A 16,378-nucleotide genomic window follows, 5' to 3' on the forward strand; every position below is an offset into this window, starting at 1 on the left:
AACAAAAACCATGGAGTACAATATAACAGTGGAAGTACAGTAAATATATATATGCTTAATTCTCTGATCCCATACTTCCCCTGTTGTCACATCAATAAAGTACACTTGATGATTTGAAATTCAAATCGTCATATACTGCTATACATGTGGCAAATGTGAAAAAATCACTGAAAGATCAAAAATCTGTTTTTGGAGATCTTAACAAATGTATAATCACACATAAATGTTGAATTGTCTCAAATACCCTAGAAAGAAAAAGATGCTCCCACAATCACAGGCAACTTGTCCAATCTGAAATCTACTTAAATCGGTCACCAAAAAGAACATGGCAATATGTTCAGATCAACCTAACTTTAAATGTTCCACTTAATATGTTCAGATCGAACATCACAGTCAGTATGAAATGTTCTATTGTGGGAGTGAGAAGATTCTGAAACCGGACAGCAGAAGAAGCGAGCTTGCCATAGAGCTTTGGAAACCGGCAGAAGAAAGGTAATATTACAAACTTGCCTTCGCCGTCAACCTTTCCACAGGCACCAAGCTCCCTGAACCCACCATACACACCTGTCTCCAATCTGTTTCAGAACAGAGAAGATGGAAAACACATAATCCCGTTCTCTCTCATGAGTGCATTTAAATTCTTATTAGTGCAGGACCAATAGGCTCACAAAAAAAGAGGGATCCCACAATTCGAGCTGGATTGCAAGAAGGAAGGAAGAGGATTGCGTCGGATCGGATCGAACCAGAATTTGAACTCCGGGAGGCGACGGACGAAAGGGCGGAACTCGTCAGATGTGCTGATGGGGAGCACGGGCCCCCCCTCGCCGAGCTCCTCGGCGACCTCGGGGTCGTCCTGGGGCGAGAGGAAGGCGATGAGGAGGTTGAGGATGTAGATGCCGAGGGCGTAGGTCACGATGTAGCACCCTCCCGCGAACCAGGCACGCAGCACGTACGCGGTCGCCAAGCCAGCGAAGGCCAGCCACCGTCGCGCCCGCGGAGGAGATGGCGGCCAGCACGGCGGCGGCGGAGGAGGAGGGGTCCATCATGGCGTCGGGCGGGGCAGAGGCGGCGGCGTCGGGTGAGTGCGACAGAGATGCGGGAAGAGCGAGAGAGAGAGAGAGAGAGAGAGAGGAGGGCGGAGGCGGCGGCGTCTGCGCGTGAGGGGATGGATGCGGCCGTGCAGGGAGGGGAGGGGAGGGTGAGGGGGAGACATGGGCCGATCGGAACCGTCAGATTCAAGGGATTTGGACCGTTGGATGTGTGACATGATGAATGATGAATGAGTAAAACCATTTGTTCAACTATAGGGTAGATAACCATTATTCCATCGTGACAGTGACATAATCCCAACGGAACGGGATCACGGAGTCTAACTGGTCTACATCCGCAATGTTTGTTTGGAGGAAATGCAAGTAGTAGTTGTTTCCCATCCTTAGTGCTATATATTTAACGTATAATGTGTTTATGTGGTTATGCAAATGTATGACAATATTTTGCGATATTTAAAGGTGCATGGGAATGGTTTTCGATACCAATGACGGTTCAATGAGGAGGATCACACATTTGTGTTTAATGTGTAACTTTCATGTTTGATGGAATGGTTATAGATTGGCTTGAGTATATTTTATATGCGACATGAATTGAATTATAAATCATTTGGATTGATTATGCAAAAATTACTTTTGCTAAGAGCCTATGATGGAATTTTATTACTTTATAAATATAATGGCGCTGTAGCGTTAGCACGGGCTTATTACTAGTTATAGGTAGGTAGATAGATATTATTGCAAAAGGAAGGTAAAATTGTTGCTCCTAGATGCGGCAAACCTCTTGTCCACACACCATCTTCTCGTGCATTCCATTTCTCTTCGAGTAAGTGTTGAAGTCCTTATGTAGATTCAGCAACCATAGCTTCTTTAAGGAGCGAAGAAACTCGATGCCTTCCGATACTTTTTTCACAATGTGCAAACCTTCAATGTGTGGAAGGGCTTCAGCTTCGACCTCCACCTTGTTGACATCCGACATATGCATCAGCACGAGTGTCTTCAGCACTGGAAAACACCCTGCAGAAAGAATCAATGTCTTTGCAGTATTCGCCTTGTTTAGTTTTAGAAAAGTGAGGTATGGCACATGTTATGCTAGCAGCAATAGTAGATCTTCCCAAGCCGACACCGGCCTAGAGCTAAATATTTGAGATTTCTCCGACAACCCTTTAGAAAAATTCAATGTCTTCCTACAATAGAGAGAACTGTTCCCATGGAATATATTATCGATTAGTTGTCTCTGATATGCTAAAAAGGTTTTGAATTGACAGTATTTCATAAACAACATCGTTAGTCGACATGATTTAGAATTTTAGGGATGTATCGGAGTATGTGACAGGAAGAGAGTTGATCATGTCGACATTGCTTCAAACATATACATGGTTTATCCATTTTGAGAAACAAAAAGATAGTAATAAACCCTCTAGAAAGCTAAACAATATGATGAGATGGTATGTCAGTACTGATTCTTATATTGAAAGGTACATGCATGTATGGATTATAGCATGTAGTTTACAGCCTTATACAATTCAATTGGTAGATCCAGCATATTACATGAAAATATTATATATCTTCCAATATACTCCCAAGAGGGACTTTCTCAGAGGAGAAAGCCAATGTTTCAGGATTATTTAAAAAATAAAAAAATAGCATAGCACATTACCAAATACTCCACAAATCTATTGATAGCACATTAGCTAAGGATTAATTGGGCAGGACAAGATGCGTTATTTAGTACTGTGCAGAGGCATCTTGGCACGAGTACGTGTTATGCAGAAGGAAGAGTAAAATATGTCACTCCTAGATGCGGTAGAGCTCCTGTACATGCGCCATTTTCTCGTGCATTCCATTGCTCTCCCAGTAAGTGTTGAAGTCCTTATGTAGATGCAGCAGCCATAGCTTCTTCAAGGAGCGAAGAAACTCGATGCCTTCAGGTACCTTTTTCACATTGTACAAAGACACAATGTGCAAACCTTCAATCCGTGGAAGGGCACGGTCTTCGATCTCCACCTTGTTGACATCCGGCATGTGTTTCAAAACGAGTGTCTTTAGCTCTGGAAAACACCCTGCAGAAAGAACTAATGTCTTTGTAGTATACACCCTGTTTAGTCTTAGAAAGGTGAGGTATGGCACATGTGATGCTAACAGTGACAGGGGATCTTCCCCAAGATGACACCAGCTTAGAGCTAAGTACTTGAGATTTCTCCCACAGTCCTGAAATATTGGGCATTGCAGTGTCCCATTGGCCCAGTGCCCTCTGACAATTAGCTTGTGGAGCCTCCCTGAAATAGGCTCGAGGGTTTTGAAACAAAGCGTCTCAGTTTTACTACTTGCGGAAAGAAGCAGGGTTGAAAGAAGTGGCATATTTGATAGTGTAGAAAAAAGAACTGCACAATCAACATCAGTTATGTTGTCAATCCACACGCTTCACAGTTGCGTAAGTTTCTTCAGCTGCTCGGCCAAATCTTTGCTGGCTTCCACAGTTTCGAGTGTCTGCAACTCTTCTAAGTTGGATAGCTCTTTCGGAGGTTGAACTCCAGTGAAGTACCGGAAATCTGAATGCTTCTCATCAGCACATTTGTCAGCTAAAAGGTGTCGTAGCTTCCTGACCTTGACAATCCCTCGTGGTAGCTTCTCTATTTTTGTCTGCTTGATGTCTAGAGTGTGGAGATTATAGAGTTTCTCAATTGTCTCTGGAAATGACTTGACTTTGGTGCGCCTTAAGCCGATATATCTTAGGTTAAACAGATTCCCTATACTTGTTGGCACTTCAGTGATTTCAGAATCTTGCAGCTCAAGGACAGTGAGGTAGGTGGATTCAGAGAAAATTGAGGACAACATGTTAGAGGAGGATGAAATTGTTTGAACTGATATTAATGTTCGAAGGCGAGGAAATTTAGCTTTATAGACACCTTTGTCCTCCCAACGACACATTGACAAGCGGCGGACTTCATTATCCATCAGCATCATTGTGCCAGAATCATTTGCTGAACCAAATCTCTCATCTTTAGCCACAAAAAGAGCTAGATCACGCATAATGTCATGCATCTTACAGGTACTAACCCTACCAAGTTCATCTGTCTCTACCACTTCCAGCATATTCCGGTTGATCAGTTCATTGAGATTTCCTTCAGCCACGTCTTCTGGCGTGTTGTTTTCTTTTCTTGCAGCAAATCCTTCAGCAACCCAAAGTCGTACAAGGTTGTCTCGTGGCATGGGGCAATCCTCAGGGAACATGCTGCAATACAAAAAGCAGTTACTGAGGTCTCCTGGTAAGTCATAGTAGCTTAGGTTCAGAATTGCTTGTACATGATCACTCTTTGCTAGCTCGCTCTGTAGCTGATTGTATGTTTGCTTCCAAGCATGCTGTATCGGCTGCTTTGAGGACAACAGGCTCCCAATAGATACGATAGCTAGAGGTAGGCCTTGACACCTATCGACGATTGAATTAGCCAACTCTAGAAGTTCTGAGGGGCAATCGTAGTCCTTCCTGCTATAAAAAGCCCTTCTGCAGAAGAGACTGAATGCATCGACCTTGTCCAAAGGTTGGAGTTTAAGGTGACGTGTTGGTAGAGCTAGTGCTGCCACATGCTTACTCCGTGTAGTGATGATGATGCGGCTTGCCTGGAGATTTTGGAAGGCATCATGTATTTGGTTGTATGCTTCTCTATCCCAGACATCATCCAACACTATCAAACACCTTCTATCACTTATGTTTTCTTTGAACTTCTCTTTTAAGTCATGAACATCCATACCATCCAAGTGTGCTTGATCTGCATATCCAATCTTCCTGAGTACCTTCCTCAGCAATTCTTCTACGTCATAGGTCTGTGACACGACAATCCAAGCATGAGCATGGAACCTGATCTTCCCACGCTCATACACATTGGCAACAATGGTAGTTTTTCCTAATCCACCCATGCCAGATACTATTATCACTGTGCTATCTAGTTCATTTGAGTACAACCATCCAGTCAATAACATCCTGTTGCCTTCGATCCCCACAAGATCTTCATCCTTTACGAGCTCTGGCAAGCAGCCTTGTGACCGCTTTCTTTCAAAATCAGAATGTTTATTACGGATAAGCTGGGATGGTTGCAGCCATTTATCTTTCAGCTTTATAACTCTTTGGATTTCCTGCTCAATCTGGACTATCTCAGCAACAATTCCATCGAAAACAATGGCATAATGTGATCCTTTGACAACGTACTTTTTCAGGAACCCTTCTTCCTCCATTTGAAGAGCATGATATGAGTATTTGTCCATTACATCCTCAACATGGTAGGCCAGCTTTCGTACCTCCGCAATCCAACCCTTGATAACTTTGTCAGTGAGATGTGCTGTATCTAGTTGTTCTATGACATTTTCCATTGTTGTTAGTTCCATTCTTATTTCTTCAACCTTCCCCGGTAACTCCGCCAAACTCTTTCCTTTCTGATATAGCTTGGATACTGCAGATTTGGCAATATTTGTGGGATCCAATCCAAAAGTACTATTAATCTTTGATAGAGCAAGAATAATTGCTTCTGCCATTTGTGCTGAGGAAAAAAAAAGTTCATGTTACACAGTGCAGGAACAAGATTCAGGACTCAGTAAAACTCCATCCAGCCTTCTTGCGTTACCTAATTATTAATTTCAATAAGTAGAAAATCAAACCATCATATAGCAAATCAAATATATATATATATATATATATATATATATATATATATATATATATATATATATATATATTAAAGGAAAATATCCGATCTAATGCGAATTAAAAAAAATCAATTTGGTAATTTGTTGTGTTTCAGACAAGAAACAGACCAAATTTGCAGTTTCGGCGAATGAAAGCTAATTAACAAGCCAGATAATATCTTTAATACAACATTTAGATTACAAATATGAAATAATAATTTTGGATTTGAAATCCAATAGAACCCAACTGCAATGAAGGTGTCAGCTTTATGTTTACAAAACAACAATTTTCCCACCAATCAAAGTAACATAGGAGATCAATCTTTCTCCAGTACCTTTTCTTTTGTTATAAAGCTTTAAATCTGTTTGGAAATTTATTATTTTCCTGCATGTTCGATAAATCAATTGGACATTGGACTTTTGATACTCCTAAGGACGTTATTAGAGATACTGATAGTATGCTTCCAAAGTTATTTTATTTGCCAGATGACGTGCAGGCTATCTATTTTGCATTTCTAGCAGGCTGTGGAAACAATGGAATAAATGATGCAAATTAGAAATGGGTTTTCATTTTCTTGGATGTCTCAACAACTAGAGTTGCATTTTTTATAAGGAATTGTATAAAGAAGTTGTACTTGCTATGGGCCTATGGGTCTTACGTCTAAGATCAGCTACTGTAGCACTACTAGTTATACTCATCCGCCATACTAAGCACCAGGGAATTAGCCTAAGAAATTAGGTCAGATTGGTTAATGTTATAGTATCGTTTGTTTCCATGATGTTAGGGCATACATTGTTATACTCACTACAACAAAAACCTCGTATAGAGGCACTTTTGTAGAGGCATTTTGTAAATTGCTTCTACAATCAGAAGTTTTATAGTGTAGAGACACTTTAAAAATTGCCTAGAAAACTTTTACTCTAGAGACATTTTTATATCAGTTTGTTAGATTTTATCTTGTAGAGGCATTCTTTCGGCACTATGAAATGCGTCTAATATGTAAAGGCATTTTGTTGAGACATTTTAAACTATGTAGAGACACTTTTTAGAATGATAATGTGTACTAAACGACTAAATATAAGTAATTAAAGGAACAAGTATACAAGTAATGACATGGAGTTGAGTTGGTTAGTGTATCGAAGATTAAAATGATTTAACCAAAAGATCATGAGTTCAAGACTTATCAAAAGCAAGGAAACTATTTTATTCTCTTTTTTGGACTGGTTTTATATGTTTGCGGTACAATTTAGTGTCTCTAAAAAATGCCTCTACCATCTTATAGACATTTTATAAAATGTCTCTTCGTTTGTAGAGACAATTCACCATAAGACACTTATTAGACATTTTTTAAAATGCCTCTACATTGTTGTAAAGGCATTTGATAAGTGCCTCTACAGTACTAGAAAAATGTCTATACAGAGTATTTTTCTTGTAGTGTACTATTTATTAGTTGGGCGTGCTAAGTAGAGCCCATGGTGCTACGTCCTTACATGGGGCCCCATCCTCACACAACCATATATTGTCTTGTCATGCCCCAGCAAACAATAAGGCTGTAAATGACTAAATACCCATCTATGTAAATAAGAATAGTTGAATGCATCACACAAGTGTAAATCCTCATTGCTTTTCGAAGGGCAATTATTGGTCCTGAATTGGTAGCTTGGCAAGATCTACTGCCCAAAGTAGCTACGATAAATCTTCAACAACATGGACGGTTTAAACTATTCAACGCGTTGAGCTTTGATGTACTGCAAAAATTCCATATTACATCGAACAACTTTGTGATACTTTATGAAACTTGCAAAGTAGAGTTGTTTTTTATGGTACTTGTGAAAAGGTGTTACTCCAACCAAGGATAGTTGAGTGAAAAGGAGATGACGAGGTAGTAAAATATGTTGTTTTCATGGTGCTGATGAGGCTACACAACACTCTTTCATTGACTGTAACAGTTTGCTACTAGTTTTATTTGGCAGACTATTCATATAGTTTATGGTTTACAGCCACCCAAAAACATTGATCATATTTTAGGAACTGGATTTTGGGTTTGGATAAAAAAAACAAGATCTAAGGTTTCAGCATGTGCTAATGATATGTTGGGTAATCTGGTTAAGTTGTAATCGCAACGATTCAATCTTGTATGCAGGATATCTATAGTGGACATATTGGCTTTGTTATTGGTCATTGCTAAAAAATGAGGATGAGAAAGCAGAAATCAACATGGGCTTGTGGGGACATATATTTGCTAATTAACACTCTACCGGAAGATTAAAACAAAACTTTGAATAAGAAAAAAATTTCGCTGCATCCAAGAGCAATACCCCGAATGAAGCTGGTGCCAGAGGAAGGAAAAGGACGAATGAGTTAGGTATCTGCAGCCATTGGCGCCAGGTGCGGCGGACGCTCATCCGGCTAACCCCGAACTCCAATACCCCGCCACTGCACCGAGAGTGTGCATAAGAAACATCGCCGCGAGCCAGGAGGGCTCGGCACTTGCTACGGCTGGGCCGAGAGGAAGGGGGGCACAGCTGATTCACCGTGGGGGACGGCAGCAGCACCAACGCGTGATGGGGTGTCCAGGTGAGCGCCGCCGGTAGGCGCTATTTTAGCTCGAGGAGAGGAGACGACGATGCGGAACATGGTTTTTGACTAATTTCCACCAAATAACTGATATTTTTTTATGAGTGGATGACTACGGGGACCCCAAGAACTGAACTAGTGGAAGTTTCTGAAATTGCAGGGTGAAATTTGAAATCAATTATGAGGTGCATCTCAATACTGCTGCAAAGTTTAGAATCCTAAAGCTTTGGATTTTTTTTTTAATTTTCACTGAAAAAGGAGAGCAGGAAACGTCAAATGCTAGAAATGTCCTGGCCACACTAGTTATATTATCCTCTTCCTCATGCTTGCTTTCCATTTTCTTGTGAGCAATGATTTGATATTCCGTGGAGTCTTGTCGCGTGCCCGTGGTGCCAACGTTACAGCGATGAAGGCCGGTGGCTGACGAGGAGGGTGGAAAAGGATGCAGTTGCATGGCACAGTCACCGTGGGGAAGCTGGGTTGGTAGCGGTGGCTAGGTAGGGTAACGAGGATGTGGGTGCTGTGGCTGCTTAACTGTTACTCAGGTGTACCGAGACGATATCCATGGACCAACTACCATAGGTGCAGGACCTGCTTCTGGAGATTGCCTAGGTGTCCCGGTTTAGGTCATCATCTGAGAATGTCACAGCCTACTTGGGGATGAATTGTGCGCACGTGGGCTAAACTCATGCTAGGGGCCTACTCGCCGATTGCGCTCCAACTGCTTGCCGTCATGCACAGCCACTGCACCTCCGGAGCACATTCCATGCATACAACGCACTCTCGCCGCTTGTCAAGTTATAGTATGCTTCACGCCCAACCATGCTATTTCTTCCAAGCGCTCGACAGTGAGGACCACGTCCACATGATTGATCTCAAAATCATACAAGGGCTGCTGTGCTTGGGGCTCTTTCATATTCTTTCTTCTCAGCTGGCCAGCCGTGCTCGCTTCACATGACAGGGCTTCGCTCGTCGCTCCATGTCCTTGAAGCCAATGTGGTCACCACCTCACTACTTCACTGTCTCTCTCGGTCTACCCTTTGATTTTTGGCCCATCAAGGGCTAGATCGGGCATGACGCTGATGCTGCTGTGCTCCTCGGCCTGCACCACCATGGAGAGAAAGGGAAAGTAGAGCGGAACTGAAATAATCTGATCCAATTGGGCCAGTGCCATTTCTAACATTTCAAATTATTTCCATAAACCTAAATAAATATTTTATTAGATGTGGTGTCTAGCAGCAAATTGACAAATTTTGATAGTGTTTTCCTCCAAAAATTAACTTTTGTCGTGCCCACGAACTAAGATCCTCAGGACAATAAATTTTGCCATTTTTCTGATGTCTTCATTTGGGTTCATTTGGTTAGATTTATTGGGCTATTTATTAATTAGATCAGGATCAACGATAGTTGACGTATTCACCGTACATTCAATTTGATACTAACCAAAGATCTAGATCAAGGAGATGATATCTGTAATTTGTATTTGCAACTAATTGTTGTTCCAAGCTATTTGCATTTTGTTATGACCATATTTTCCTCTCTTTATCTATAAATATAACCAAATAATTCAGTACTTTGTCATCATAAATTTAAGACTTAGTTGTTCGACAATATTTGCAGAGCTCCTGGTCTCATAATAAATGCAGCTCAGAGCGCTAATTTGATTTATTAGTCTTGATTATACTTATATTACTTTTCAATAAGTTCAATTCCTCGCTCACCAGGATGCATGTGACTTTTAATGTTATATTTGTTGAGACTTGAGAACCCTCCTTTATATCTATCCCTTCTCTCTTCTTATCTAACCTAGTAGTTATCTCTGGCACCTTTGTAATATACCTCATTCTATTTAGTCTGTTTTGCTCCATGTGTGTTTCTGTTTCAATTTAAATCCACTAGACACTAGTGTTTGTTTAATGGGAATAGTCCCACATGAAGAGTTTAGATTAGTCTGGAGCTGCTTGTATACCCACCTCACTCCAACCATAATACATGCGGGTTAACCCTTTTATATGAACTGAGGATGAAAGTGTAAGTGGAGTGCTATATGAACATGGACCCACGTAACGTGTAGAGAAGACTAATGTAATTATTATTTGGGGCTAGGATGTACCATGGTGCTTGGGAAGTACATATAATTTTCTCAAGTTATTTGCATACATGTTTAATCAGGGAGACTGGAATAAGTGAGATGTATATACTCCCTCCAATCCCAAATGATACTTCCTCCGTCCTTAAAAAAAACTCTACTTCTAGAGTTTGAATTTTGTCCCATAAAAACCAACTTCTACCATCCTACCTACCCTCACAAATAAAACAAGAACTTTTATCCCCTTTACCTACCTATCATTACTTTTTTAAATAATGAGGGACATTTTGGTCATTTTTCTCTCCATTAATTTTACCTTGGCATGTTAGGAATGCTCTTTTTGTGGGATAGAGGGAGTACTTGTCACCTGACATCATTTATAACTAAATCACTTCTGTTTCTTTTGAAAAAAAATAAGCTGTTGCATTCTATAAATAAACATTAAGATTCCGTTAATCATAATCTAACCATACCATTTAAAATATATTAATATTCAAAGATTAAATAAACAATGACAAATATTTGGAATAACAAGTATGAAACAGAGGGAGTATATTTTAGGATGAATTCCGATTTACCTCTAAACTATTGCGTTTGTCCAATTTACACCCCTAAACTACAATACCAGATACTTTTAATCGTGATCTATCCAAACCGGACGAATTACCCCCCTAAGTCCATCCGAGGGGGTTTTAGTCGTAAGTGCACACATGGCATCGGCCCCGCTTGTCAGCCTCCACTTCATTTGCCCTCCCCTATCAGGCTAGTGGGACCCTCCTATCAGCGTCGACTCATCTCATCTTCTTCCTTTGGCCATGAGGGCAATAAAAGGGCAGGGCAGGTAGTCGGGCTAGAGCTTGAGCCCTCCCATCCCCTCCGCTCTGCAATCCTCCTTGTGACCTTTTCACCGCTCGATGCCGCTCTCCTTCCTCCGTACTTACTTCCCTCATTTCTCCGTCAGGTCTGATCACGGTGAGCCAGGCAAGCCTAGATCTATCTGGTCAAGCTAATATGGTCCCATGGAGTGGTGTGCCCCTAGTGATGCCGGTGCCCGGTGGTGCGAAGAGGAGGGACAATGGGGCTGATGGAGAGGAGGGGGAAAGGGCCCTCGTGCAAAAACTGGAGGCTTGCTGCCGGTGGAGTTCCTACTTCCTAGAAGGGTTTCATGGTAGACCTGCAGCGAAGCTGATGGCGAGACAATTCTCTGGAACATGCAGCTAGTGGTAGATCAAAGATTGAGACGACCAGCCCGAGAGGAGATGGCAACAGGCATGGTGATGGCTGTGGTGGTGGGAGACCAGGACAGATTAAAGTACGCGAGCAGTTGTACCCACCTAGCGTGGGTGAGGTTTTCGGTATGGCCGACGGCAGCGCCTGCATCTGTGCCTCCTGCTTGCAGGAGAAGCTCGGGATGCTCGACTCTTCGTCCCAGTCAAACCCTTCCCACCCACTGTCTGTGTGTCGTCCACCTTCTCTTCCTATTCTTTGACCAGCAACCTCACCGCTGAGAATGGTTGTTGGTGAGCTCACTGAGAGAAAAGCAGGTTGAATGGTGAGGAATAGGGATGAAGATATATTTTTATCTCAGAATGGTTGTTGGTGAGCCGACGCCGCTCTTCCCCCTCGTAGGCTTGCCGTTAGCGCCGTGCGTCCTCGTCTGCCATCTAGGAGGGCAAGTGTAGAGTCCCGGAGCAAATACACAAGCACGCCGTCCTCGTCGGCAGCGGCAGCAGCACGAACAAGCAGGGCCCTGCTGCAGGAGCTTGCGACTCCACTGCTGGCGCCAGGAGATCCAAATCAAGAGCAAAAGTTCAAGCTTGTTGTCCTCGTCGCCGTCGGCAGTTCGTCAGTTCGGCAAGTTGATCTGCTTAATTTTGGTTGGCCTAGGATTCACTAGGAAGAATATAGGATGTCTGCTTGGTTTTTTGTTTGGTTCCAATATAACGAAGCTTTCAGATCTATAAGCTCGGTTCTGTTGATGGGTGCAATATTCCAAATTGATGTGTACAAAAATTTTGTGGCAAGACTTTGTGATTTGTCGGTTGTTTGATCTATTATGCAATTACAAAAAATATTGTTCGCAGCCACAATCTTCGATATTTTCTTTGAAGCAAAAGATTTTTGTTGAGTCACTGGTGTCTATTGACTCGCAAGCTAAACGAGCTAGCTCGAGCTACCAACCGAGCCGAGCCGAGCTAGGATTTTAGCACGTTAGGATAACGAGCTGAGCCGATCCTAACGAGCTAGACCGAGCTAAGCCGACCCGAGCCGAGTCAGCTCAGTATCCACCTCTAATTATGTAGGACCATTAATGTCTCGAAATATATTAGAGGGTAATTTGTCTGCTTTAAAAAGTTTGAGACTTGAAACGTCCGGTATTGAAAATGAGGGGGTAAAACAAACTATGTCAGAGGTTGAGGGGGATAATTAAGACTTTTTCCTATATTTTATTGACAAATACTGGCTAGATATATCACACCTAATTCTTTTTTATTCTGTTTTATTATTTAGAGCAAAGATATTTCAATCTAGCTTTATAAAAATGCTACATACGGTACATACATTCATGTCTATAATGTGAAAGTGTTGCATGACAAGTATACGCTATAACATAACATAGGGTGTTAAAAGCAAAATATATTAATGACCGGGGTGAGTATAGGTTATAAGCACTACCCAGAAAAAAAAACATGGAAACCGACAGGAGTCTTTTCCGCCTTGGAAGAAATTTTAAATATGAATGAAAAATTGCAGGTCTATGAGTAAATTTCAAGAAAGGGAATAATCAAGGGGGAACAAAATTGCCACAGAATGACAGAAACTTCAGCAACAATGAAATCAATACAGTTTTGTAAAATTTCTTTCAGCTAGCGTAGATATGATGCTGTAAAACAGTAGTAAAATTGGTACCTTGAGTTGTAGATCAAGATAGCTAACTCAAACTAGCTCATGCATGGAAGAACAGCCGGTTGATGTTGGTAGCAAGGAAAATATGGACCCGAACTTCAGATCGTGATGCAACAAGCCTTCTAAATATATCTACTTTTCTCGTTTTGCCCCCTCTCAATTATTATGAAATATTCGTTGAAGGCTTCAGGCCTACGGCTGTGTTGTATCTAGTGGGCAAGTTTCATTGAGAATAATAAACGCATAATCAACATTATTGGTACACTTTGGGTCATCAACATTCTATTCTTCATCATATTCTTCTCTATCAGATTCATCCTTACTAGCTAGCATCCACTTTTGTTTTAGTGTGTAATAGGTCCCCACTTCCCAGGATGCATGACATGCATGCCTTCATTGAATTGATGGCATTTTCTACATTACTATAAATATCTACATCTATATATTGCTTAAAAAACCAGTGGGGTGAGTTCTGTCACTAGGGGCGGATCAGAAAGGACTAACAGGAGGGGCTGAACAAACTATACAAAACTATAGCCTCATCTTCTAATGGATGCATGACAGAAAATTTTAGTGGTGACTTCATGGGGACTCCCGTGGTTACAACGTACGCCGGTAGTGGGGGCTCAAGACCCCATAGCTCCCGTTGTAGATCGGCTCCTGTCTGCACTCCTACCACCAACTCCCCTAAACTGAAATGTGAGAGTGAGACCTGATTGAAAGGCCTTTTTCATTCAAATATCTTGTACCTCTAACCTCTACCTTTAATAGTACAAAAGTAATGCTTTTTATGCTGGTGGTAGTGAGTTTGTCACTCCCACCATAACTTTCTCTAAACTGATTTTGTGGGACTGCTTGAAAGGCATTTTTCATTCAAATATTTTATACCTTAACATCTACCTTTAATGGTCCAAAAGCAATGGTTGAAAACTGAAAAAAAAAGATAAAACCTAATTAATTTTAAAAATAAGTTCTCGCTCTCTCAGTCAGATCTAGATCCGCCCACCTCTCTCTCTCTCTCCCCTCATCGTCGACGCCGAGTGCCGCCTCCCCGCTGTTGACTACTGGTTACCGTCTCCTTGCCCTCGACAACTACCGCCGCCTTCTCCTTGGCCTCGACGACGATGGCTGCCTCCTTGGTCTCCACGACAATGGCCGCCTCCCCGATGCTGAGCACCTCCTGTCCGCCCCCTATGACCGCCGGCTACCTCCTCCTTGGCCTCCACGAGGACGGCCGCCTCCCCGCCCTCCTTGATACCGAGCGCCTCCTCCCCTCCCTCAACGACAACTGCCGCCAACTCCTCGGTCTCCACGACGACGGCCGCCTCCTTGCCCTCCTCGATGCTGAGCACCTCCTCCTTGCCCTCTACGACCGTTGGCCACCGCCGACCCGCCATCCACTACCACCGGCCGCCGCCTCCACCAGGTTTTCGGCGAAATTTTTCAATAATGTCTTAGGAATTTGTAGGAAATGTTTTAGAAATTTATAGATAATGCTTTAGGAATGTGTAGGAATTCGTAGGAAATGTTTTAGAAATTTTTAGGAAATGCTTTAGAAATGTGTAGGAATTTGTAGGAAATGTTTTAGTAATTTTTAGGAAATGCTTTAGGAATTTGTAGGAAATGTTTTAGGAATTTTTTATGAAATTATTTGGGAAATTTTTGGAACTTTTAGGAAATTATTTGGGAATTTTTAGGATTTTGTAGGAAATGCTTTAGGAATGTGTAGGAATTTGTAGGAGATGCGTAGGATTGTTTTGGAAAATGTTTAGGAAATGCTATAGGAAATTTTAGGACATGCCATAGGAAATGATATGGGACATGTTAGAAAATGCGTAGGAAATTTCAGTAGTTTCTTCGCTGCAGAAATGTCTAAGCAACATGATATGTCCATATCGGGCGGTACAAGTGGAGCTACATCTGGGCAGAACCCTCGGACGCAAAACCACCTACCGACCACCCGGCAAGTTATCACCGTTGTGGATGAAAGTGGTAAGCCTACAGCGTCGAGGAGTGTCATCTCCAAATGGTCGAACAGTTGCAGGCGTGTAGCACTTGATCATTTTGGTATCCTTCATAAAGGTATTAACAAGGTGCAGCTGGTCGAGAAAGAGCGAGCTTTGACAACATTAGTCACATGGTTCAACTATCCTGCTGAAGCAGAAACTAGACGGCACTACAGAAGATGGGCAAAGCATGGAAGAATTTTAAGTGGAAGCTTTTCTCCGAATATTTCATCCCGCCCAGTAATCGGACCCCTTCAACGATTACCTACAAATAATAGAGAAGGTGTGGGAGGAGTTCTTCGGGCTCAAAAGCATTCAAGAGTTCGGGAATGAGCACCCACACCGACCCGGCACAACGGGGTACATCGAGAAGGAGGAAATATGGGCTCAAGAGGATGATGCTACTGCTGCAGCAAATGTCCCTATCCCTTTCACTGACATCTCTGAAGTACTAGCTCGAAACTGGGCTAGACCCAGTGGTAAGGTCAACCAGGACGACACCATTACATTTCCAAAACAAAATGATGCCACTGTCTATCAGCAACTAGTGAGTTCCCTTTTAACTTAAGTAATGCTGTACTCGCAAGCTCCTTTCATACTTCCTACATGTCATTAACGATTGACCCTTATAATATATAGATGGGGTTGATTGCTGAAGAAACTTCACAATGCGAGGTTGAGTCTGCATCGAGGAGGCCGAAGATGACGTTTTCACGAGGGCGCTCGGAAATCCAGAACATCCTAGACGAACTCGGGGAATAGGCTGCGACGTGCCATGGAGGCATGGCTTGCCCCAATATGTTGCGCATTGTCAGAAAAGGAAAATCTCAATAGAAGAGATGGATGCTTGCATGAAGGAGCCGTTCAAGGAGGTCATTCAAGAGCTGAAGCAGGACATGGACGCTAGGGTGGAATAAAGGGTGGCAAAGGTCCTCGGCGATATGAACATAACTCGAGGGCATGAACAAGCGACACACCATCTCCTCATCCACACGTTGACGTGGGAAAATCACAACGAAGGAGTAGTTGTGTGTCCATAGAGTTGCCTCATCTTCCGGTCCAACTACTGGCT

General features: G+C 42.3%; 1 protein-coding gene across 2 annotated transcripts; it reads right to left on the reverse strand.

Annotated features, from left to right (window-relative positions):
* Nucleotides 1-2,484: 2,484 nt before the first annotated feature.
* LOC4335194 (disease resistance protein RPM1-like) lies at nucleotides 2,485-13,474 on the reverse strand. Of its 2 annotated transcripts, none has more exons than XM_066310131.1 (2): nucleotides 13,304-13,474; nucleotides 2,485-5,581 (listed from the first exon to the last, which is right to left on the reverse strand). In XM_066310131.1, exon 2 carries the CDS (start codon nucleotides 5,574-5,576, stop codon nucleotides 3,471-3,473), a length of 2,106 nt encoding a protein of 701 aa, XP_066166228.1. In that variant the 5' UTR covers nucleotides 5,577-5,581; nucleotides 13,304-13,474; the 3' UTR covers nucleotides 2,485-3,470. The 2 variants fall into 2 exon arrangements, with proteins under 2 accessions (XP_066166228.1, XP_066166229.1); XM_066310132.1 differs by having other exon boundaries at nucleotides 2,485-5,665; nucleotides 13,304-13,421.
* Nucleotides 13,475-16,378: the final 2,904 nt, after the last annotated feature.

The sequence above is a fragment of the Oryza sativa genome, chromosome 4 (assembly GCF_034140825.1).
Source record: "Oryza sativa Japonica Group chromosome 4, ASM3414082v1".
Classification (NCBI taxonomy): Eukaryota; Viridiplantae; Streptophyta; class Magnoliopsida; order Poales; family Poaceae; genus Oryza; species Oryza sativa.